Raw genomic sequence first — 26630 nt, 5'->3', positions numbered from 1 at the left:
TTACCTGTGTTGTTAGATGCGAGAGATCTCGTTCACATATAGACTGCTATCAGAGAATTCTCTATATTGGAAACAGTAACACAAAAATACCTGTGTATTCTTTGAGCAAGCCTAAATAAAAAACACCAGCTGAGCTGTCAACAAATACACCTAGATCTCTGTTTTGCATGGGAGTCATTACTTTGGAACTTACCAACTTGCTTAATGTATTTAAAGCTGGGAAAACATCTTGAATGTTGAATTGCAAACTGATATGTATATACTGTCACCTGTTCTCCTCTCAAAGCTTTATTTTGCTTCCTTTGCCAGAGGCTTTGAAGAGGGGCCAGAGGCTGAAGAGCTTGATATTACTGTGTGAGTGAAAATAAAGGAAGAAATGAAGTGAAATAAAGCCAAACTGTCTGGCTTCAAGAGCTCTGTCTGCTCTTTCTATCATGAAGTGGCAGGTGAAGGAAGAATCATGAGGATTAATTGGGTGTGATCAGCCCAGCTGCCTGACTGCAGCTGAATTATTGAAAGGCATCATGAAACCAATGATTTCTAAAGTGCTGTTTAAAAAGAAGACAATGTCACAGCCCTGCAGCCTTTAAGACTGAGAGGGATTTGAATGTGCATCTTTAGTGACCTGATAGCAGGAAGCCACATCACACATCTCCTCTTTATCAGGTTCCTTCAGGGCTCTCCATCAACTTAGGGGGCAGGAGAGATGAAAAGGTGAAGGGAAACTTAAACTAATTGATGGTGCCTGTAATGTCAAGTGGAGGGTCGGGAGCAGTATTAAGCTGTGGGATGCTTTTCAACATGAACACTTCTCTCCTGTTTTTTTTGTGCTGTGGACAAAAGGAGGTTGATAGAAGGGTCTCTTTATTCATAGGGGAATACTGCAGAAGGAAGCTCATAAGACGGACAGCTGTCTCTGCTGTCTTTAAAGATTACAAGTAACTTTTGGTCAGTGACAAATACTGCTGCGTTATTTTTGTTTCTCTTCCTAGTTTGTATATGAGTATGCTGCAGCTGGAAGATAATCTTGTGGCATTGCTCTGATAATTCTTCCTTTTGTGTGTGTGTTTCTGATCCACCATGCAGCTCTACCTGTCATCTCCTGACAGCTTAATTCTTACAGCTTTCATTGAAAGGCTTCAGGTTTGCCCAGTGAGCCAGTTTTCCTCTATCCCTCACCTTGTGTGGATATGCTTAAAACTTGAATACAACCGCAGTGGACCACGTGTGTGTTGTATAGCTACTAAGCAACAATAAAAGTCTTAAATATGGTTTAACAAAGCGTTTAATTACTCTACAATTAGTGCTTCACATTCAGTACTTGTACAGCTGGCAGTTGGACATCTGCCACTCCAAATGGTAACAGAGTGCAGTGGCATTTGTACAGTTCAATTCTGCTACATGTGAACTGCATGGTACTAATTTGCAGAGTATATATTATTAGCTAAACACGGGAAGATGAATGTAAAATAAATGACGGTGAAGGAACTCTGCTGACTTCTGTAAATGAAGCCTTCAGTGACAGATGTCATAATAGAAAGACAAAAACGTCTTTAATCTGTTTGGAGTTTGTCTCTTAGTTTTGAAACTGCTGTTTCTGTAATGCGTTTTCCATATTTGCTTTTGTAGAACAGCGGGGAAGACGTTTGCTAAACAAAAGAATAATATTAATCACTGCAAAAAATGTTCAGAGGAACTCGGCATTGTTTTCAAGCCCAGAAGCTCAGCAATATATGGTCATTTTGCCTTGCAATGCTTGCAAGCGCTGTCTGGCTATTTCTCTCTTTTTCAGTAGCATAATGAGGATCACAGGAAGGTTCACAGATCATGAAAGGTTCAACAAATGCAAAAAGAGTTTTTAGTTCAAAATATGTATCAAATAATAACACATACAATGCTGGGAGGGAGCCCAGCTGCAAATAGTTCTCAAGTCAAAGCTACTTACCTTTGGCTTTGAGTTTTCCTATCGGTGGAACTCTTTATGCCTGCCTCATTAATTACAGCCATTTTTCAGTCCATTAGCAGAGAAGAAAAGCTGCTGCGTGAATTCGAGGTGCTTGACTATTTTGGTAGTTTTGGAAGCATTACAAAGAAGTCAGGAAGGTGTCAGGTAAAAAGAAATTTCTAGAGAATATTACAGTGCAGAAAACAGAAACACCGCTTTAGCACTGAACTTTATACCACTGATCTGAGAATCTCAGTGTCCCTCACAGGTGAGCTCTAGGTAGAGTCGTTGTTATTTGGATGGGCAACGTTTAGGTTTGAGACTTTGGGCACAGCCCTCTTTGTGCTACTGAAAAAGTGAGTGTAAATACTCAGGTTCCTTGTGTTAGCTTACATATCTGCGTGTCATAGAATCATTAAGGTTGGAAAAGACTTCTAAGATATCTAGACCAACAGTCAACTCATCACTGCCATGACTACTAAACCACATCCCTCAGTGCCTGTAAAGTATCTTGACCAGGCTTAGTTATTTCTTCAAAGGGAGCCAGCATGTCTGTAGCATGGGAGAATCATAGAAATACCCAGGTTGGAAAAGACCTTGAAGATAATCAAGTCCAACCGCAGCCTAACCAGTACCCTAACTCTAAAAACCCTCCACTAAGTCATATTCTTGAGTACCACATCCAAATGGCTCTTAAACGCATCCAGGGATGGCGATTCAACCACCTCCCTGGGCAGCCTACTCCAGTACCTAACTACCCTTTCTGTAAAGAAGTTCTTCCTAATATCCAACCTAAACTTACCTTGGCACAACTTGAGGCCATTTCCCCTCAAACTTGAGGCCGTTTCCCCTTGAAAAGGGAGGTAGCTGCTCTCATTCATTCATTTCTGGTGGGAGAGGCACCCTTGGTGCTCAGCCTCCCCAACCATCTGATGTTTCTCTCCATTTCTTGACCTTTCCAACTGGTGACTCAACTTGCCTTCCACGCTGCACGTCTTTCCTGAGGGAAATTCCAAACTTTATTTCCAAATTGAGATTCGTGTCCAGCAGCAATTTGCTTCCCAGCTGTATCCTGGGGTGTTAGTTTATTTTATCTTTTTTTTTCTTTCTTGTCATTGGTTTTGCTGGGGAGACGTTCTTCCTTGGTTCTTTAGATTTGTTTTCAGAATCTAGTGTCCTTGGAATGACCTAGAAGTGATACATCCATCTCTTAAAGGATCTCAAGCTGGCTATGTGAGCAAGAAGTTATTTTCCCTTGTAGCATAATAGAAGCAACATTGTACTACTGATTCTCTAATGCAGAGAGCTGAGAAGATGACAGGAGCTGGGCAGCTTTCAAGCAAGGCTTCCAGTGCTTTAGACAAGAAAGCAGACAAGAATTAGAGAAAGACAAGATGCTGAGGGCAAGCTGGACATCTGCCTCCACCTTCAAGTTTGTACCAGGTGTGAGCATCTGGGACAGCATACATAAATAATTCACACCAACCTTTCTTACCTCTTAATTTCTTCCCTCATATTTGCTTCTCTGTGAATTGGGGTGTGTGGCAGTGGATGTCTGTGTATGTCTTGTATGGTTTCCGGCTAGTAGGATTTCAGCGTGTCAACCTTATGGTCATAAAGCATGACCCCGGAGGCTCTCTTGCTTATACAGTGCCTTAATGAGCTCATTATTTGCAGTGAAAGCTCAAGATACTACTGCCCTGTAGGCTGGATTTTCAGTAATTGCTAATTCCAATTGGGTAGGGGCCTTCATTTGGACAAGATCCAGCATCCAAAAATCAGATGCAGTATTAGATCAAAGTAAGTTGTCTGTAGTGCTTTTGGAACATAGTTAAGCATTAATAATAGCCTGGAGCATTGACAATTCTGGGACAGAGCAACTCTGTCCACTGTCATTTCTTCATCAGGTTTTTCCATCCTCCCAAGTCAGAACCATTTGTTTGTTTAGACCACGGTTTGCCTTCCAACTAGAAAGCATGCTGCTCCCATCCCTTCTAATGGGTACTTCGACCTTACTGTGAGGAAGCACAGAAGAATTACTTACATATCTTCTATGTGAAATAGTATCTGCAGTTCTGGTTTTGCTCTGAAAGAGTTTCCAGCACTGCTGTGCTGCTCAGGACAGCCAGGTCCATGCTAGCCCTGGACTACAGTGGGCCAGGGTGCGTTGTTGCCATGGGCCGGTTCTTTTCAGGCTCTTGTTGATTTATAAATAAAGATATATATATATGTCAGAGTTTTGCTCATGAATAAAAACCAATGCCTTTTTGTTTTTCATTTTTCTTTTCCTAAGTCCTTTTTTACAGCGGTGGAAATGAATAGAAGGAGAGAACAGTCTGGAGAAGCAGAAGACTTTTCTTCCAGCTTTTGATTTGGTAACAGAAGCTTTGAAAGAGAACAAAAGCAAGGTGCTTGTTTTCATGGCTTGCTGTTACCTGCAGGTCAGGTTTCTGCAAATGGGCCTCCCTAAAGCTGCATTGGGCTGCAGTAATGTGGGAGATCATAGCTTCCTTCAGAAGCAGCAGAGTGAAAACTAGGTGAGCATTGCTTGTGGCTCATTGGAAGTAGTGACTGTTGGCTCTAAGAAGAATCAGCTCTATTGTATTTGTGTAGACGCCTTGGGAAGAAGCAGAGAAGTGCGGCAGGGCAGTGAAATCATCCAGCAGATGTTGTTTTCTTTCACTTAACCAAGCTGCTATGGCTTTGTGGTCTGTGATATCACAGTTGTTTTTCACTCAGGCGTTTGGGACTTGGTGGCTGTTAAATCTTTTAAGGCCCAAGTTTATCTTCCTGTGATACTGTCTTCCATACGATGTCCAAAGTGAGCACAATGCTAAAATTGAGTCCATCCCACTTAAATTTGCTTGTGTTTTTTCCCCTTTTCTGTTTTAGGCTGTAGAGAAATGCTTCCTTTTCCTAAACACATCCCATTGTGAGGTCTTCTATTCATTTCTTTGTCCTTGAACTTTCCCACAGTGATTTCCATATGTCTTTTGTGTTAATTTATATTTTCTTTTGCTTTTACTGTACTTTTTCTACCTGTCCTCTCAAAGTTTCCTCTGTCAGTCTTTGTGCCAGCAGTTGTGCTGGGAATTTGGTTCATTTTGTATTTGGTTTGCTTATCTTTGCACAGTAGAGCTTCCTCCTGCCCAAATGCATATCAGCTAACATATGAACTGTTTCTATGTAGCCACTGTATTAAACAAAGACAGTGTTTAAAGCTTGAGTGTTCAATGTGTTGTGTTCTCTCTTCCCATATTTGGCTTATATTGCAAGATTGTTGAATTTAGAATTCAACCTTACTGTCTTTGTGGAGAAGAAACTTCATTTTCACATAGAATCATAGAATAGCTTGGATTGGAATGGACCTTAAGGATCATCAGGCTCCAACACCCCAACCGCAGGCAGATCCACCAACCTCCACATTGAATACCAGCCCAGGCTGCCCAGGGCCCCATTCAACCTGGCCTTGGACACCTCCAGGGATGGTTGGGGCATCCACAGCCTCTCTGGGCAGCTGTTCCAGCACCTCACCACTCTCATAGTAAAGAACTTGATAAATAGCTCTTGCCAACATTTGTGGGCAACTACTTGAATTTTTCAAGTGAGAACGTGCAAGTTGTGTTGAAATGACAAATGAACAGTAACTAAAGAGGAGCTGGATATTGCAGACCAGGGGGAGACACAGCCTTCAAATGTTGAGTTAGTGAATGAGGTACAGAAGTCTGCAAGAATAAATGGCAGATAATTCTGGATGGGGGTTTCTATTAGTTTGCTGATGAGAGAAGAAAAGTCATCAACCAGTTCTGTGGTGGCTGATGTGTGTCTGATTCAGGCTGTGGTTGCTGCTTGTTCGTCATCTCAATGTGCTGTGTTTTTACATTTATCACACCCCATCTTCCCTTTCATTTTCCTATCATCCATGTGGGATGAATCATCAGTGGGAGAGACTTCTAGCAGACTTTTATCATTCTGAACACCCATGAAGAACCCATAATGAAAGTCAGGAAGGCAGGAAAGCAAGAGGGTTTGGATTTTGAAGAAAGCTTTTTAAAGTTAACGTATAGAACGTTAACTAACGCATAGAAGAGGAAAGGTGAACGAGGAGTTAAGACTGATGAAAATCAAATTAAATGGATGATCCCTGTAACAAACATCATTATAATCACTTCAGTTTTAACATTGGCTCAAGAGTAACTTTGTCCTTCTTGGTTGCTTCTTGGCAGTCTGACATCAGCTTCTCTTAAAATAACATTTTGAGTACGCTTTGTTTTGTTTCCCAGTAAAGGCTGTAATAGCAGCAAATCTGCCCTTCAGCAATGAGCTTATCACATGTAATATTCAAACTTTACATCATCTCAGCCTAATCTCTTTACACTTTGATTGCATTTTCCAGCTGTAGGCACTTGTTTTCGGTCTGTTTTCCAGATTGATGTTTCAAACGATGTGCCTGTGTTAACTGTTTTAACTTCAGATTTACTTGCAAAATCCTTCCAGGTGTATTTCCATCTAATTGGTCTGGTCGTGTCTTAGGTGCACATTCATCAGGGAAATGATGCTTTCTTTTCCATGAGGTTTCCTATATTCTGGAAAAGCAATGTTCAGAGATGACATATCAGCTATTGGTAATTGAAATGAAGGCTATTTAGTTGTGGATGTCTTGGTCAAGGACATATTCTGGCACTTTTTAGTATAATACTCTATTCTGAACCCCAAAAATATTTATTAATGCTTCAGAAAACCTTGCATTATGGGCAGGCCTAGATATGATAGGTATGGTTAAAGCCATAGGAAGATAACTAGCAAAACTAGCCATCAGTAACGAGGAACTACAGAGGAAGGAGGGCAGTCCAAGCCCACATCAGCCCTGCTGTGTTACTCCCTTCTGTCCATAGGAAAAGTGCCCTTGAGGTGACAAAAGGTCCATCTCTGCTCTGGAATCCCAAAGTAAGATATCACATTGATGCCCTGGGCAGATGCTCTTTCCACAGCCATTTCTACCTCATACATGGGAGATGCTGAGAACTTCCCCTGTCCTTCAGCCTCTCAACTCACATCCTCATTAGAACCATGTGTCTACATTTGGGGCTGTCTGATGCTTTTCCTTCATTTTGTGATATTTAAGAATTCCAGTAGGAGGAGAACTCCATTATGCTGAACACTGTAAGAACTGGTAACTAAAACAGTATTTATGGAACATGAAATTGTTATTCTTAAATACTTTGAAACTATAATTAGAAGAGGTGATGTGGTTAAGTCAGTTATTGTGTTAGGTAAGGGCTGCTAGAGTGGACTTACCCTCTTCTAACCCGTCTTCCTCTCACAAGGGTATTAAGGATAACTACACAGAAGACTGGGGTGGTTCAGACACTGCAGTAATAGAAACTAAATAGATAATGAGTAAGTCTTAGGTTTTGAGATAGAAAAGCAAAGGCTCCTTAGTCCAGCAATGAATGTTTCGCCATCTAAGTCGAAATCTGCATTATTTTACATGGTTGTGCAGCTATCAGTTTCTTATGAAGAAATGTATGGAGTTATTTTAAGATTTGCTTTCATGCATTTATTTTGTTATTAGAATGACTTTATTACTTATGTATGTTAGTGCTGGAAGTCTCCTGTTAGGTTCTAATTTTTTAGTGTCTTTATTACACAGTAGCAAAGCGATTTTCAGAGAGGTGAGAGTCAGGAAAACGATGCCTTAATTGTAACCCAGAGCAATTCAGAAGCAGTTTAATAACAAGTGCTTTTGTAAAGAAGAGTACCAAGGAGAGGCTTATGCATTAGAAAATACACCCACGCTGTACAGGTTCGAATTGAGTTTGCTCACGCCAGCTTTGTTAGTCAGCAGCATTGAGAGCTTTCTCTTCTAATTACCTTCTACACGTTGGTTGTTTTGAAGAACACAAACGTGTCGTGCGATACTGTAATCGGAGTAGAAACATCTACAGAAATACTGGCTGAATGGATACACTGAATGCCAAGGAAATGAGTTCTGCAGCTGGAATATGAAATGCGTAAGGCAGCACTTCTTGCTTGATGCAACATGCTGGAACTGCTCATAAAAGAGCATTGGAGATAAAAATCAGATTGTCTTGTTAATAATTAATCTACTTTTTTCCCCCCCTAAAATTACCTCATTACCCCTCCCTGATCCACTGAATCACTGGAATGGTTTACCTGTGCAGTTTTGTTTGAAGGATACCAGCGTATATTTAAGGATCCAGAGAACAGAAGACCCAGCAAGGTAGAAGCAGCCAAGAGATGTCAAAGCACAGGTCTGGGATGCTGACTTGAAGTGCAAAGCCTCCTAGCTGGCCACCAGTTTTCCTTTGTAATACTCCTGCTTGCTCTTATCTGAACCCCTTCTGAGTTGTCCCTCTCAGATTTTCTCATAAGATTATTCTAAGGTACAATTCTTATTTGCCTAAACCTATACAAAGCTGGATTAATACGGTATTCCTTTACAATGTGCTTAAGCTATCGCAGTTTCCTGGGGTGTTCTATTGGCCTTCAAATGTTATAATTCCTATCATTTATAATAGCCTGGTCTTTAGCTTTCTAAACCTAAAAAAAGAACAACTTAGGGTGATCAGTGCCTGTAATAACCCATTAGTTTATATTGCATCTGGACCAATTTTTGTGGCTCTTGAGTAAGTTTTCATACACAGCTTATACAGTTCAGTAGTCACATCCTTGAATGTTTTCCCCATGCTGTTATTTGAACTGTGATGACTAATGTAAGTTGCAGCTGAATGGCTACAAGTAGTAACTTCAGTTAATGTCCATGTAAAGGACATCAAGACTTCCTTAGCATATGGAAAAGAGACCCGAGGAATTACAAGAGGTGAGAATCAGATTTGTCATTTAAAAACTACCCTCTCTTTTTTCTTAAGGTCAGTATTGGTCCGGTGTTCCGGTGTTGTGCTTCTTTGAATAACAGGAAGCTGACATCGATCTTTCGTGCACATTAGCAAGTAGGGAGCTCAGTAATCACCTACTGGCAGAATTCCCATCCGGATGACTCGCTTTTCTCCCCTCAAGGTCCTTCTGAAATATCAAACGGAGACAGGAGTTTTCATTTCCTGATGCTCTGAAGTGCAGTTATTGTGGACTTTGAAGTAGAAGATATTAAAAATGACTGGTGGAAGTCGAAATCTAATTGCTAGACAGCCCTCCTGGTGTTAACTTAAGTGAAAGCAGCTCAAAATTGGAGGTAGTAGCCAAACCAGCTGATTCTGTGTAGTTGGGTTTTCTCAGCAATTACAAAATGCTGGATTTTGGGAAGTCAATGATGCAAACCTCTTCTGGGCTCTGAGTTAGTTATTTTTCACTGCTCATATGTAGCTGTACTGTACAGATACTTGCTGGATTTTCTTCAAATTAAGTCCTCTGCTGATGCTTACAATGCCATGATGGGACAGTGCTTCTGTCTTAGCAAGGGCTCCTATATTAGATTTGACTTAGTTTCTGATAAGGAGATAATCTAGAGTCCTCCATTGTGTTTAATCTGTTAGGCTGCCCACTTCTCCACTTCAAACCTGAGTTCCAAGCACCAAAATCTTGTGTGTGCTTTCTACTTACAAGAGACACGGTGACTTTATAGGAGCTTAGGTGTATATATTTGAGAACATAGCAGCTGCTTCCTTTTCTTATGTTTCACAGTGACCTGCTGTTGTTTTCAAGGGGAGGTTGGAAGCCTGTAATTAATATAATTATTCTTATGAGCTTTTGATATCTAGTTGACATCTTAAGCTGGAAAATCCTGTTCTTCTCTATCTGAAGGTAATAGTTATTTTTGTTCTTGCAGAAAACATACTGAAGTTAAAAGTCTTCCTTTGAGTGTGAGACAGCCAGATGGAGGGCAGGAAGGAGAACATCTTAACTGTAAGGAAAAGGTCCTTACAGTTGGTAAACCTTAACTTATTCTGTGTATAAACACAAGAAAAAGGATCTCTTAACACTATAAATCATGTAGGTCACCTTGCCAAAAGCAGAAGATAATAATTTGAGCTGTTTTATTTAAATACCACTTTTCTTCCTTCACTAAATCATGACTATTTTCTCTCTTTGTGCTGCGTTCCTGATGTTCCTGCATCTTGCAAAGTACGTTTTTTTGACCATGCTTGACATATTTGCAACTACACATGGTTTATCCTTGTAACACTTAGGAAAATTAGCAAGGTTGATCATCCAGTCTGCCAATTAATGTGGTTAGAAGTTAAACTCCTACTTGACCTGGTACCACATATAATCTTTATGGTCATAGGCCACCGTGTCACATAACTCCAGTGCTGGAGCTGACCAAGCTTCACCCTGAAGCAACAAGCAATCCATTACTATTGGGAAGCAATTCATAAATGATTCCTCCTCATTTGAAATCTACCTTCTAGTATGCATTTATTTCTACCTTCTAGTATGCACTTACTTAAGCATAGTCTATATCTGTTTATTCATTTGTCAGTCTTATCCCTTATTTCAAATTGCCCCCTTTTATCCGTCGCCTTTCCCAAGCTGCATTTGTGGAGCCTGGTTTTACGTATATGTTTACAGTTTTACTTTCCCATTTTCAACTTCACTATCTGTTTCCTTTAAAACTTGTTTCAGTTAATTACTTTCAGAGCAATGGGGCTGCCATTACCTGTCACCTTTTTCTTTGCAATTCTTTGCTTATTTCTGTGCATATCCCACTGCCATTTTTGAGGGAATTAGTAAAAATCTCTTATAATGAATCGATGAGTTATTCTATACGAAGATAATCCTGAAAACAAATGAACACAACTTATGAAATCTACAATGCTGAGGACAGTATGTTGAATAAATGCCTTGTTTTTGTTCTCCATTGCTCCTCCGCTCCTATTCACTCTATGCAAAAACAAAGCAGCACTATTTTCAATAAATGTTTCCCAAATAAGCTTGCTTATATCCATGCTATAAATGTTGAATATAAATGTTGAATATAAATGTTGAATAATTTGGACCACAATGAATAATGTGGGCCAAAAACTGCCCAGGAGGAGTGCTAGGAATCTGCAGCATTTCCTATCTCAGCAGGATGGTCTTAGATTTGAATGCTCGTAAATTTTCAGTAATTCAACGTAATTATAACTTAACTTTACAGGAAGTATTGGAGCCTTTGTTTTCCTACGGAAGAATCTCTCTTCTGTCTTCCTGTATCCATTAGCAGTTTGTTATCCTACTGCAGACGGCTTCCAAGGTCACGTGCCTTCCCATCTATGGATAAACAACGTGGCATTTCTTTTACTCAGCACTTTCATATTTGAATTTGTGCCAGGTTTTTGACTATTTCATAATAAAGCAACCTTTAAGAACGATATTTACATAAAGTTTTAACAACATCTCTGTAAGATGGATGTATTTGACAGCTCCTTCAGAAAGCAGGGGATTTGCTATCCAGGCTGTGTAGCCTTTGCTCCATGTTTTGAGGTTAGATGATATCTCTGCCTGTTTTGTGGGTAATGGTGATGATGCTGTACCACACAGTGCTGCGTTTTTAGCTGGTTTCATCACTGCAGGAACGTGCTGGTAGGTTAACGATTCCCCAGAGATACAAAGGGCCTGTTATATATGTCCAAACTTGTGTGTATTTGCAGAGCTGTTTTGATTTTTGGTCTCCATACATTGTGCTTGTCATTCAGATCTTTGGAAATCAGTCTTCACATTTTGCCTACTTGTATTTAACTGATGGCGTGTGGAAATCTGCAGCTTAATTTACATGAGCAAGGTTCTGCCTTATCTATCTGCTCTTGCCTAAACTGTATGTTATTTCATTCCCATTGCTTTCTCCTTAAATCTTTGATTTGTGATTGGGCTCAAAGGCCGAATCCCAATCCTCTCTGTTGAGAAATGTGCTATTTCCTTTTGCTTCACTTGTACTTCTCACCATTTTGTTGAACATTTCCAATGGCCAAGGACAGTTTGAGAACACATCTAAATGAAGAATGGCTGAGTAGACATAAGAAAGAAGTGGGAAGATTTCTTCATCTTCCCCAGTGCTAGAAAGGCTGTCCTGCCCCCTGGTATGAGAGCTGGGCTCTGTGCTTGTTCATGCCATCTCTGATCTCTGCAGCACATGCCTCATTCCTTTGTGTTGTATCCCAGCTTCAGCAGGAGGGATGGAGAGCAGCAACGTCTTGCTGAAGCTCCAGCTTTTGATAAGCTTTGACAGTTGCCTGTCACACTGATTGTTAGTAGCTTCTAACTTTTTTGCTATTCCTATTCATACTCTCTTGTTTTTAACTCTTTGCTTTTCCTTATCGAACCCGCATGCAATCTTTGATCGTGTTATGATTTGCAATGCAGCGATTGTACACTATTAGTAGAGACTGAACTTGTTAATTTAGGAATGAGTCGCTTAGTGACCTTAAGGTATCAGAAGGGAGCATAGTGGGGAGAACTGTGAGGGCAGAAGAGAAAACAAGCAGCTCTTAGAATACTTAGATTGAGCTATTTGAGGATTTTATCTCCTGAAGGACTTGGGTTTGAATTCATGTTCCACGCAATCAAGGAACCCTAGCATCATTTAAACCAACCATTTCAGTTAATTTCATATTTTATTACTATGGAAAGTGACAAAGGAGTAAAAACAGCCTTTAAATGGTTAACTATTTTGCACCAGAACTTAACTGTATGTTATGTATAAGCAGAAGACAGTTTCAAAAGATGCAGCTTCCTGGTTGAAGACTGTTGAAGCAGCTTTACGTATATTAAAAGTGTGTAGTACCCAATGCTAAATCTCTGCTTTTGCTTCTGTCCTACAGGGAACACAGTGAGTAACCTGATTTTCATTCTACCTCCAATCTATGGTGCGATTCGGACCTATAAAGATGGCCTTGAAAAGCGGTATTTAGCTGCATATTTATGTCTTACAGGTATGTGTTAAAATTGATTTGCGCTTCTGGCTGCCCTTATAAGAAAAGATCAATGAACATTATCCAAATATTAATAAAGCAAGTAGAGGAATCCAAATACTGTGCATGCAGCTTTAACAGCTTAACAAAATTGAGGCTTATTTGTACAGGAAAATACCATTTAGAATCATAGAATCGTAAAATTGTTCAGGTTGGAAAAGACCTTAAAGATCATCAAGTCCAACCGCAACGAAGAGCATGAAATTAGAGTGTATTAAATAACTCTGTGAGGTTTTTGTTCAAATGGTCTCTTACGTGGTCCTACTTTCAAACAACTTAATGGCATAGTAGTGTGGCTTTTGTTCTTTTTTAAATAATATTTGTTTGGAATAGAAACAGGCAAGATTTTAAAGGAATTGGAAGAGCATTCTTTCATGAGTTGGAATTGGCTTTCAATTCTTGTTTGGCATATATTCCCCAACAACCTACCAGCTGTTATACATGGCAAATTCTGCAAGGATGAGGAAAAAAAAATGGGACCTTGGTGTTATCAGTGGACTTCGCTGCAGTCTGTTCTTTTTTCCTGTAATAACAAAATACAGAAAATAAACAACTTCCTTTATACTTTCAATTACACAGCTACTAATCACATGCCTTCTGAGAAGAGATGTTTTAAGACCATTCAGACTTGGCAGTAGGGTCTTTAGAAGTGGATTTAACAAATCGTTTGCTGTAGCTCCCATCTTTGGGGAGGTTGACTTTCCCAGTTTTCTCAGTGCTAAGAGTTTTGTTTATTGCAAATGTTACATTAAAAACTGGCATGCATATGTGTTTAGATAAACACTGTCAGAAAACAGACAACCATATGCTATGTGTATTCTTGATGCCAGTGAAGCTGTTACGTGCACAAGGTACAACTTAGGATTTTTCAGTTACTTGGAGACCTAGTTCAGCTTTGCTAATACATGTGAAATATAATACGTGTGAAATATAGGCAGCAAAATATATAACCATGGAAGCTTCTGAGAACTTGCCAAATAGCTATATGTAGGCGTTCTAGAGTTTTGAGTAACCGTTCATTTTTCGTCTCAGTTTAAAATACTTTGGTGGAAGGAGCTTATGAAGGCCAGAGAGAACATGAAATTGTGTGTGTAAGCGTTTGAATCATAGAATGACTTGGTTTGAATAGGACCTTAGTGATCATCAGGTTTTAGCCACTATTATGGACTGGTTGCCCCCACCAGCTCAGGCTGCCCAGGGCTCCATCCAGCCTGGCATTGAGCACCTGTATTGATGGAGCCCAGGATACTGATGGCCTTCTGGGCTGCAGGCGCACACTGCTAGCTCATATCCAGCTTTTCCTCCACCAGCACCCTTAAGTCCTTTTCCACAGGGCTGCTCCCTATGATTTCTTCTCCCAGTCCATACAGATGTCTCAATTTGCCTGGACCCAAGTGCAGTACCTTGCACTTGTCCTTGTTGAACTCCATTTCATTCACCCAGGCCCACATTTCAAACCTGTCCAGGTCCCTCTGGATGGGTTCAGCTTTGCTAAAGTTGACTCTTCCCTTGTTCTTGAATCAAGGTATCCTGTATTGCTGTTCATTCTAAACTGAAGAATGGTGAAACTTCATTGAGCCTCAGTACTTCCTATAAATTGTGGCTGCTTCATGATGGACAAATTGTGCCATTGTTTGACCAGAACATCAGGATGTCACACTAAGACTGCCAGAGGGATTTCTAGCTCTGAACTGACATTTCTCATATACCACTTAATGTGGTAAAAGAGTCTGTCTTCATTCATAATAAACACCATAGACTTCAATTTATTCGCTGTTTCTGGTGTTTGTGAAGGGGAACTCAGCCTGCATACTTGGCAGCAGTGCTGCAGGGCAGTCCTGACATCCAGCCGGGCTCATCTGTGACTGGTGAGAAGAAGCCTTTGAATGCTGTCTGCAGTGATAATGATTGCATGACTCAACTTTCATTTCTTATGTTAGAACCTCACGTTACAGGTCACTGTGTGTGACCCAGCATGTTTCTCTTCTGTTTTGTCTCCGTTTCAGTATTCATAATGCTGGGCTGTTTTAAAGCAGTTGGGAGATGTAAAGGAACATAGACAGCTTTATCACTTCTTGGTTGAAAAACAAGAACAGAATGGTGTGGAATCACAAGCCTGTTAACATCTGTTCTATGGCAGAAGAAAAAAGCAGCAAATGAGAAGAGAAACTGAGTTTTAAATGTAGTTGATATATGCCAGGAACATTGGCATCCTATCTCTGCATGTGACCGAATGAGAAATGTACTGACACAGAGAGAGAGTAGGTGTATGGAAATGTCTTTTTTTTCCTGAAAACGGTTTAATTAATGAACAGATTTCACTCTATATTGGTGATAAATTACTTACACAGACTTAATCCATAAAGGAACGTTGAATTTAACACAAAAGTTCTGGTTTCACTTGGGGCATTATGCTTCATTGAAAACACCACTGTTACTAACTGGTTAGGAGCTGTGCTGTTAATGGGTTGTTTAGTTAAAGTAGGAAGTCTTTGATAGTTCTGCTATGAAGATATGGGAGTGGGAGGGGGCACTTCAGTTAGTTAACAGTGTTGAATCATTACTGGTGTTTTACAAGAAGCTAAAAGACAGCTGTCAAAGAGGACATAGAAATGAAACCTGTTCGCATTTGAGAATGTAAGTGTTGTTTCTAGACATTATTTTGATCCAAATCAACTTCTCCTTTTGGATGCTTCCAAACATTTAGCTGATTGTCGGGTCCATTGTTTTACCACTCTGCGTTCACTGCTTTACTTTATACCCTACAATTTCTGCTGCTGCCACACATTGTTCTAACAATTCTCTAGCACAGACAGTTGCATTATGGTGTCTGGGAACTGACCCAGCCATGCTCAAGTTCACTCATAGAGCTGTACCCTGGGAGTAGCAAAGGTTGCTCCTGTCTGAGACTAAGGAGGAAAACCAGTACTGAGTGCAGAAAACAAAGTAACTTAATAAAAATAATTCATTTAATTCTGCTTTTTCTTCTTTCATTCTTTGACTGTTTGTGGTGCTGTACAGCTGGCCAGCTGAATCACTCTTATAATGAGAAACACTCTTATAATGACTTTGTCTTTAGTGAAAACTTTGATACCAGGTATGTAAATACCTAAATAAATGTGTTAGCAACTAGAACTAAATTTCATCCCACCCTTTACAGTGTTCTTGTGTAGGAACCTTGGAGTTCAAAGTCATACCACATCTATTCAATCCTAGTATGTAGCTCTTTCTGTAGATGTTTTAGTTTTATGATTAAAGAATAATTCTTAATGCTGATGGATAGTCTTATATCACAATGAATTACTGCTGCTTATATGACAGATCTAATTTAACCTCAAACTATTGACAAATTTCTGGAATCACAGAATGGCCTGGATTGAAAAGGACCTCAAAGATCATCTAGTTTCAATCCCGTTACATGCAGGGTCACCAACCACCAGACCAGGTTGTCCAGAGCCACATCCAGCCTGGCCTTGAATATCTCCAGGGATGGGGCATCTGTATTCATTCTAAGATTTACGTTGTATACATTCACTCTGGATTTACATACTGAGAGTTTATATGGTAGGTGTATGGAGTCAGGTCTCATCTACAATCCATATAGTATTGTGTGGATATTGCCTTGAAATCTTTGGTATCATTTGGAGCACAGTGAAATAAATGCATATGAAGTAACATTTATAGTCATTGCATTTACATCATCACTATCACAGATATTTTGTCAAATTACAGTAACCATGCATTATGTTTGCTACAGGACAAAAGAAGTCCATGTTAGCTCTACATGTAACAACTAACCTTATCTTCCATCTCTAGTCCTTTTAAGTGCTATTCTGATCTCATAATACTGCATAAAAATATTGTGGCTTAATTGATATTCTGGGCATATTATATCAGTTACATATATCTCCTCCTAACTCCAGTGGTTTGTCAGTGTAAAAATGCAGTTACTTGCAATATCTGAAGGAGACGAGTTACAGAAGCTGGAGAGGAAATAGCATTGCTTCAGATGTTGAACTTCCCAACCAGTTGTAGCTTATAGTGAGTTAAGCTCCTTCTACAGTAAGCAGGTGCCAGTGGGATAAGTGAAGCTTTGTTTAGTTCTTTAGTCTTCATTTAAACCATCTCTTCAAAAGGAAGCTGTTGTGTGAAGTTTTAGTGGTATTTGAAGAAATGTTTATGCAGATATGGAGGGAGCCTGTGTCCTGGTGAATAACCAGTGCACAGACATAGAACATGCTGGGTTTTCTGCTGGGTGCACTTAAGCACTTATGAACCCGATCCTATTTGTAAGCTCTATCAAGATGGTATCAAGCAGTGTTACAGCAGTTGCCAGGAGGGGTTTGTATTTATGTGGAATCGACTTCAAAATCTTCCTAAAGCTTTTCTTGTTTCAGCTTACTATCTAATAGATAAGTGCATAATAAACTTTTGTAATCATAGAATGCCCTTGGTTGAAAAGGACCACAGTGATCATCTGGTTTCAACCTCCTGCTATGTGCAGGGTTGTCAACTACCAGGCCAGGCTGCCCAGAGCCACATCCAGCTTTGATTTGAATGAAGAAGGAACTGTGTGACCACTACACAGAAACAACAGTTTTTTGATAACTGTTTCTAGAAATTAATTACAGTCCTGGGATTAATGACTTGCAACAGTATTTGTGATACTTATAAGGGCTGAATTGGAAAAATAATCTCAAAGTAACTGCTTCTAATCATGTGGGGAGAAGGGGAGGAGTGTGTTTAGTAACAAACTGTTGAGATTTATAGCCTCAATAGCATTTAAAAAATGACAACAAAGACAAAACAACCAACCTAATAACATATTTTGTTAATTTAAAGCAAGTAGCAATTTCTTATGCAATGGTTTTGTCCATATTAGAAAATTATAATTACTTTTCTTTTTCTTAATGGATTGTATCGTGAAGATACTGAAATCAGCATGACAGCCACAGTAATGGGTGGCCCTGTTTTAATTATGATCTCAATGTGCTTTTTCTTCAGAGTGATTAATAGTTATAATCCATTCTGTATATACAGAAATACAGCTGTGAGAATTTCTCATTAAAATCCCATGAAGTGGTTGCCTGTTGTTCAGAAAGATCTTTCAAAAGCCAAGCGATGTAATCAGAAGTCCATTGTAAGTTACAGAGTGCATATATATGAACATGGAGCATTTGACAGCGTAGCTCTGTTACAGTTCTGTGTTTCAGTACAGCAACGTGCTTTGGTATTTCATTTTGTTGAGTACATAGAATCACAATTCCAGGCTAAAAGCATCTAAAGAAACATCTCCAGACGTGTCTATCAGCTGCCTTGGGAATCCTGTACAAAAGGTGCTGTTTGTTAGCAATCTGTGTATGCCTCAATGAAGACAGGCTGGTAGGTGCAGAGAAGGAGGTTATATTCTTGCAGCAAAGGCTGCACAGCAGAACTACCCAGTGTGCAAAATAGCTGGTTTTCTCTGAAACTGAATGAAGGAAAGCTTTGTTTCTTGAAGGAAGACAGGACATCACATTAATGTAGTTACTTTTGCAAAATAAAAATGAGCTGGTGATTAATGAGAGTATTTAATTATTCACGTTCCAAAGCAGTGAACAATAGATTAAATAGCAGCTTTGCTCTAAGTAATGAAATCTGACTTACAAGAAACATTATCCTTGTCTAACTGCAAAGAACTCGGTATAAGCAAAGCATACGTCTCATAAATTAAACTCTGAATTTACTTGTGAAATTAAAGTATTTGAAATAAAATGGATTGTATAGAAGGATGAGCTTGCAAGAAAGAAACTAGGAAGTACTACAGACTTGTATTCTAACCATGGCTTTGATATTTTCAGCTGTGGGATTGGGATCTTGGTGCTTCCACATGACCCTGAAGTATGAAATGCAAGTAAGTATCGATAAGTCACTGTGAGTCATTGCGTATCTCACTGTGTAGTCATATTGCCATCTCTTGACTAGATTAAATTTGTATAACAGAGTTAATGTACCTCAGATATTGTACATGGGTCTTATTCCACGTGATGTTTTACACTAATAGATGTACATACTCCTAAAATAAGAGCACTAATTGATTGCTTACTTTGGTAGAAGACACTTTGTCCATTGGGAAATCATACTGTCCTCTGACTCACTGGTACTTTAACATTCCTACAGCTATACTTTAATAGCAAGCAATATAAACTATTGTTATTCACTGCATCATCTTTTTCAACTTAATGTCTTTTATTATATTTTCTATTGATCTAGATGTACTTGTAGCACAAATACTGCAGTGTCTGCTGAAAAGCAATAGTAGAGTCTCTTATTCTCAAGTAGAAGATATTCAGCAATCAGGCACTGGGCATAAGGATTTGTCCTGGTTTATTTCTCATTTTCTAAAGGGACTTAGAGAGCTTTGTCCTGTTTTAGGTCTGAGAGTATGAAGGAATTTATCTTTAAATCAAAGGGTGAAAATGCAGTTCAGTTCAAAATTAAGCAACCTATGGTATATGCTAGGATTCTGTCTACACAGATTCTAATTTGATAGTCTTAACTTGAATCATAGAAGTGTGTGTCATTTCAGACTATGAGAGCGTTCTGCTGGCCTCCAGCTGCCATCCCTTAGGAGTGCGGGTCTCTTGGAGCCTATACTGTATCTGCCAGCCTTTAGAGGTTGTAGTGGAGACCCTGAGATAGCCTATGCCTCAGCAACTGAATCAAGTCTTGAATTTCTCTTATCTTAATGGGACCTCAATGGTGCTCATTTTCAGCTCTGTAGCATGTGCTGGAGATGCCAGACTTTCACATCCTCTTTCATAGAATCATATATCCAAAATTGGAAGGGACTCATAAGGATCATCAAGTCCAACTCCTGGCTCCATGTAGCTCCACCCAAAAATCAGAATATATGCCGTGGGGGCTTTGCCTAAATGCTTCTTGAACTCTGGCAAGCCCACTGTGACAACTACTGCCCTGGGGAGGCTGTTCCAGTGCCCTGTCACCCACTCAATGAAGAACTTTCTCTTGATATCCAAACTGAACCTCCCTGGTAGCAGCTTATTGCTGTTCCCTTGGGTTCTCTTTCTTTCAGGTGAGCAAGGCCACACCGAACCTCTGCATCCTGGCTTTAAGAGTGGGTGTTTTTTTGTTGTTCTTTTTTAAGTCCACGTGACTTTGCTGCGTATCATGTAGTTCTGGTGTTGCATCAGAACAATTAAGTGTCCTACAGACCATGGTGTATAAAGGGGAATGGAAGCAGAAGAGAAGGGATCAGCAACGGATTGCTTCAGTTTTCCCGCTGGAGTAAAGGGCTTTCTGTGAGCTCAAGTACACTTATTATTTTGGCACCCAAGCTAAATCTGCAAGTGGTCCATAATACTCTGCTTACTAAGTGATGAATCACCACAGAAGAAACATTTCAACTAATAAATACTCTTTTCATGTTCAATTTCTCTCTTGTTATGAGTCAAAGTCAGCACTGACAGCTGCTTGAAGAGAATTTCTTGACATTTGTTTCAGCCTTAATAGTGTAAATGGTCAATTCACATGCTTTAATTAAGGGAGATGTGAAAGCTTTGCTCTCAAAAGCATTTTCTGATAACTTTTTTTCTGAAGCAGCCACCTTTTTCTCAATTTTATTTTGTCTTATTTGTTCAACCGCAGGTTGCGGGATCCAAAATACTTATTTAACCAGCTAAATCAGCTCACAAAGTTCCTTCTATACATGTTCCTTCTGCTTTCAGATATCCTGTGACAGCACTTTGGGAAGTATGAATTCCTTTTGAGACAGAAGCCATTGTCTCCTGCAGGCAAATCCTAAGTAGGATCTTAGGAGACTCTCTTTGCTGTTATTGTTCTGTCCCTGAAAAGCTGCCAGCATATGAACTTTGGGGTATACACAGCTGTCCAAATGTGAAAGTATTTTCTAAATTATATTTCTCATTCTTTTCACCCTCACTTTCTTTTATGAGACCTTGAATCACTCATGCTCTTAAAGAACTATGAATGAATTAATCCTGCAGATAATTCTTTTCAGACTCGGTGAAAGTAGCACTGATCTTATAATTAACAGTAACTATTATTATCAACTAGAATTCAGCTATTACTTCTTTCTTTTTCTCCCTAAGACATCACAGCAGCTATGAACTCATCTGGTGGCAGAGTGCCACCTAGCACGCCTGTTTGCTTCATCTACCCACTGTTCCTAGTGCTTTCTTGGTGCTACCTATTGCAGTCCACAGCCTCATAATTCAGGGATTAAAACCATTTTCCTACAGTCTTAGCTGGGTCACCTATTGGAGATGTCTCTCCATGGGTCAGGCAAGCGTGGCTGCTGGCTGGAGAGGCACTGGTGGTATGTATGAAGAAGAGCAAGACCTGCCCTTTCAGTGGCTTAGATCTGTTTAGCTGTATTGTTAAATATTACCTGAAGTTTCCGTGACCAAACCCAAGGAAAGCTTATAGTTAATGCTCTGGATAATTATTCTGGAACAATGATATCATTACAGTTTGTGAAGCTTGTATAGAAGCAGCTTGTATAGAATGCATTGTAGAAGCTTATGTATTATATTGTAGAAGCTTGTGTAGAATGTGACTGCATCAAGCAGGATCCAAGTAGTGTGGTCATAATGTAATGTAATATTTCAAAGATACGCTGTAATAAGTTTATTAATGCAGCATTTCAGTAGTTGAATAGGATTTAATACTGCTTTATAATGAAGTTCATTTGAGAAAGTATATACTGGAATGATACAAAAGTCCTATTTTCTTACATTTTCTCTGCCTTTTATTAACTTACATAGGCATGTTGGTTAAAAGTAGTTTTCATCTTTTGATGTCTCTGTTTTTTGTAGCTGTTGGATGAACTGCCAATGATATACAGTTGTTGTGTGTTTGTCTACTGCCTGTAAGTATTTGTTCAATGTTTTTTTTTCTTTCTGAATATTTTTGAAATACTAGGCTTTATAAGATAGAATAGATGGAGCTCAGTGGAGAGGCCGACATTGAAGCTTCTACTGCTTTCAATGAGATCTCAATTTTCCCATTAGTACATTATGACTTGGCCATTAGAGCATCGGGTTGGCTGAAATCCTTTTCTCTTGCCTGCTCCTGCAAGGCCAGGATTGAATATAATTTGTTCCATTGCTTGGAAAATCCAAATGGTAAAAAGAACCTGTTGCAGACAGAAATTAATGTTGTTGCTTTTGAACACGTGATCAAATATTCAACTTGCAAACTGGATGCATTTTTTTGCCAAGGGTGCAGGTAGCTCGCAATGGAGATGGGCTGTGATAGAACTAAATCTACATCTTGTGGAAATTACCATCGGTTTGTGATTCATACATTAGTATGATTTGTGCAAACTGAGGAGCAGAATACTAATGTCTCTTAGTGGGGATGTTTCCATTGTAACTCCCTGTCTCCTTGAAATTGCCTTTGCATTCATTTTGTCTGATTTGAGTGTGATTGGAGAAGGGATGAGGAGAGGCTTTAGAAAACCATTTGGAAAAATAATCACACTCATTTTGTGCAGTGGTTACTGTCGTCTTCAAAAGAACTGAACTCTGTTACTGCACATCTGGCTCTAACAAGACTCTGTATGTTTCATTGGTAGTAATTAAAATGCTGTGAAGAACAAGCTAATGCTCGTATTAAAGGAGGCCTTTAATAATCATTGTGGTTTTCTTGGATGTAGTTGGGGTGGTTCTGCACGGGATTCTCCCTCATACATCATTCAAACCCAGTGACACTCAGGCAGTGCAATTACTTCAGCAATGCAGTTTGCAATGTAACACATTATGCTGCCACACAGTTTACATTCCAGATATCCTACATGTTTCTTTTGTTTTGTTTTATTTATCCATGCTGATGTCTTATTCCAAAAGCTTATGAAGAGTTCAGTGGTTTATAAGGTGGACCCTTTCCGACACTGACTTCAGCTCACAGACATGATGCTTTGGGGTACTTGTTTTGCATTTCAAACTCATTTCTAATTTGTCACCCATCACCCCTTAAGCACCTTTGAAAATCATTTATGCTTTCTCAATTTGTTTTGCTGATTGCTTTATTTTCAGTACATGCATAAGATTATGGTTGGGTATTTTGTTTGTTTGCTTTTGAAAAACACATCCTTTATGTGATAAGTAACAAATGTTACCACTCTCTTTTATGTTCTGTTCCAGGTACGAATGTTTCAAGTACAAGAACACAGTCAATTATCCAATGCTTTTCATTTTAATAACATACAGCTTCATAGTCAGCATAGTAAGTAACTTTTTCTGATACCTCATTTTCAGCTGCATGTTGGCAGCCTCCTTTCACACAGGCAGTCCTGAGTCACTCACGCTTCCAGTGAAGAATGGCTGTTGTTGTGAAAATTACATACTGGCCTTATTAAAATGAAACCTTTCTTTCTAAACTACTATACAGAATAAATGAAGAGGAAACAACACAGTAATTCAACAGCTAGAATAGGAATGTGAGGAAAACAGTCCTTCTAGTACTAAGGAGTCCTTTTAGAGGGCTGAAGAGCCTCCCTTATGAAGACAGGCTGAGGGAGCTGGGCTTGTTCAGCTTGGAGAAGAAAAGGCTGCAGGGTGACCTCATTGCAGCCTTTCAGTACCTAAAGGGAGCCCATAAACAGGAAGGGAGTCAATTCTTTGACAGGGTAGATAACAGCAGGACAAGGGGAAATGTTTTCAAGTTGAAGGAGGAAAGACTGAGGATGCATATCAGGGGGAAGTTCTTTACTCAGAGAGTGGTGAGGTGCTGGAATAGCTGCCGAGAGAGGCTGTGGATGCCCAGTCCATCCCTGGAGGTGTTCAGGGCCAGGCTGGATGGGGCCCTGGGCAGCCTGGGCTGGTATTCAATATGGAGGTTGGTGGGGAGTTGAAGTTTCATGATCCTTGAGGTCCCTTCCAACCCAGGCCATTTTAGAATTCTATGATTCCTTTTAGGTCCCTGAGGAAAACTCTTTGACAGAAATCATGATAATGTTCATCAGGCCTCAAGAAGTGAACTGTAATGGACTATTGTATTGAGGGGTGCTTTAAAACAGCAACCCAAATAAGAAAGGAGCATTGCTTTTTAAGAAATGAGATTCAACACGGTTCCAGTTCTTCTTACTTGATTCCCTTTCTCAGTGCAAACAGTTGCCTGCATGAACAAAATGACTTTTGCACAGGCTGTCAGCCACAGATGGAGTCTCTTTCTTTATTTTTCAGTGATACAGGTTATTTTATTATAATAGTGATATAGGTCTTTTTCCTTTAAAAGACATGTCTTCTCTTTTGCTTTCTGTTCTTTACGCTTGTGGCAAGTTATGCCTAGGGCACAGTGCCTTTCTGTCTCCAAAAACAGAGCTTAAATGAACTGTGTGACCAGCATGTCTATTAACTACTGGCTTTTGGTAAAATGAACTGAAATATTATTATCCAAAACATTCGTAGTAGCAAATCAAAGCAAAGTACATCATCATCTTGCAAAACTTACCATCAATATGCTGGGCAATTTCAGTATTTTAATTGGTTTTGTATGTGTTACAAGTCTGTTAAGCGAGAGGAGGTTTTAGATGTTAATTTCTCTATTTGTGCTTTCAAATGTAAAATAACTCCACAGTTTAAAATGGGTCAAAGAAACCCCCGATTTTGCCAGAGGAAACTTCAAATGTTTAATCAGCTTTAATGGTGTATGGGTAGACCCTCATTTTTATTCTAAAAGAACAAGTCTTGGCTGCATTTAAATCAATATTGTTATGGTTGTTTTCTTTTGCAACTTATCTATCTCGTTTTAATCTTTACAGGTTTACTTAAAATTGAAACAGCCTGTATTCCATCAGGTAAGCCTAGCTCTGTTGGAGAAGCTGGTTTTGGTTTAAACAGTGTTGTTTTATTGGAATGTCGTACAGGGTGCTATAGCTGGAAGGAAAAATGGAAGGCAAACACCATTTGCTTTTCACTTTGTCTTTAAGCAGCACTGCTGCCTGTCACATTGCCATCATGCTACTTGATGACTTGAAAAACTGGTAGGTTTGATACGTGTTGTTGTAGTATTTGACTTAATAACCTACATGTTTTTTCATCAGTGTAACAAGTGGAAGGCCTTAATGAGTCCTGATCTGCTTTATTCTGTTTCTGGCTGCTGTGAAACTGTGACATGGTGTAGGCAGTTTAGCCCCATGGCCTTCTCTCCCTTTATCAATATCAACTTTCTTTTTTAGCTATTCAGTTTTAATTTGTATAAATTCAAGCTGTATTTAAATGAAGAATTTTTACAGGGTAATATGGTGACCTTATTGCTATTGATTCTGTGTGAAAGGCTGAGAGAGCTGGGGCTCTGCAGCCTGGAGAAGACTCCAAGGAGACCTTATTGCGGCCTTCCAGTACCTGAAGGGGCCTGCAGGAAAGCTGGGGAGGAACTTTTTATAAGGCCAGGTAGCAACAGGATGAGGGAAAATGGTTTTAAACTGGAAGAGGGTAGATGTAGAACAGATATTAGAAAGAAATTCTTTACTGTGAGGGTGGTGAGACACTGGCACAGGTTGCCCAGTGAGGTTGTGGATGCCCCCTCCAGGAAGCATTCAAGGCCAGGCTGGATGGGGCTGTGAGCAACCTGATCTAGAGGGAGGTGTTCCTGCCTATAGTAGCAGGTTGGAACTACTTGGTGTTAAAGGTCCCTTCCAACCCAAACCATTTTATGACTCTACGATTCTATGCTTGTACAGACTTAAAAATTCATTTGGTACAGGCTCTTTTGTAGCCAAAATTATTAATGTGCATCTGCTGGTGTCAGTGTAGGACATGCATCACTTGGCCATTCACAGGGTTTTAGATGCCACATGTAACTTTCCTTCTTTTATGACATTTTTTATTAAGGATAAGAGCAGAAAAACTGCTGAGCAAAATCACGGAGCTCTTTGCAGGACAGAGCTTTAAAGCTTTAATTTCAGAAATAGGTAGTGCCGTCAGTTATCAAAATGTGTGCGCTTCATCAGCAGTCATAAAAATGATACATGCTTCCTGTTGCTGGATTAGTAAAGTGCTGTTGAATAAAATAAATTCTGAGTTGCTTCAAATGATCCCTGTTAGAAACAAGAATTGTTAACTCTGCCTGTAGATTAAAAAAAAAGAGAGACTTGCAGGTGTTTTCTTACCCTGTTTATCAAATTGCATTTTACCATCCTGCTTTTATTTTTGTCAGGAAGATATTAGGCAGGGTGAAAATTGCAGTTTCTTATACTTTTACTGGTTGTAACTGGCTTTGAAAGAAGAGGTTTTAAATATATATTTTTTTACAGTAGTGGAATTTACTACTGATGTAGTTAGATGATGTTGGACTGTTTTATTTCTCTAATTACCTACTCACCTACATCTACTGCAATAAGTCTATCACAACTTCACTGTAGCTCAGTTTGGGGTGTTCATGTAGGTATAGTTCCATATGACAGATACTAAGATAAATATTACAGCCTGTCTGGAAAGAGAAATAAGGAAACTTTAACTTGCTGCCCTAAAGCACTAATGTTTTGCACCTGGTTTCTGTTTGGTTCTGTGTATGAATTCCCTGTAATAATTTATACATGAAGAATCAATGTAGAAAAGACTTAGGCCAGTAAAAGTGCCGAACTACTTCTAACTCTTCCCAAATTGATTTTTATGCAGAACATACAGTTATGGGCAAATACCAAAGTCTTAAGTACTGCAGACACTTTTTTTTTCATAATCTATGCCAAATATGTTGTAAATCTGGAGGAAACATTGCTCTGACTCACAGCT

The 26630-nt window shown here is 39.4% G+C and overlaps 1 protein-coding gene across 2 annotated transcripts in view; it reads left to right on the top strand.

The window, feature by feature from the left end:
• The window catches only part of ACER3 (alkaline ceramidase 3), a 48055-nt gene that overhangs the window by 3421 nt on the left and 18004 nt on the right, over window positions 1-26630 (top strand). The window contains exons 2-6 of one of the 2 annotated variants that reach the window (XM_015852492.2): window positions 12724-12834; window positions 18714-18766; window positions 21711-21763; window positions 23040-23121; window positions 24659-24694. In XM_015852492.2, the coding sequence (XP_015707978.1) occupies window positions 12724-12834; window positions 18714-18766; window positions 21711-21763; window positions 23040-23121; window positions 24659-24694 (335 nt within the window). The remainder of the gene's footprint in view (window positions 1-12723; window positions 12835-18713; window positions 18767-21710; window positions 21764-23039; window positions 23122-24658; window positions 24695-26630) is intronic. The other variant, XM_015852493.1, reaches the window with a different exon arrangement.

The sequence above is a fragment of the Coturnix japonica genome, chromosome 1, assembly GCF_001577835.2.
Source record: "Coturnix japonica isolate 7356 chromosome 1, Coturnix japonica 2.1, whole genome shotgun sequence".
Classification (NCBI taxonomy): Eukaryota; Metazoa; Chordata; class Aves; order Galliformes; family Phasianidae; genus Coturnix; species Coturnix japonica.
The sequence above is the reverse complement of the archived record's forward strand: the minus strand, read 5'-3'. Positions and strand labels throughout refer to the sequence as shown.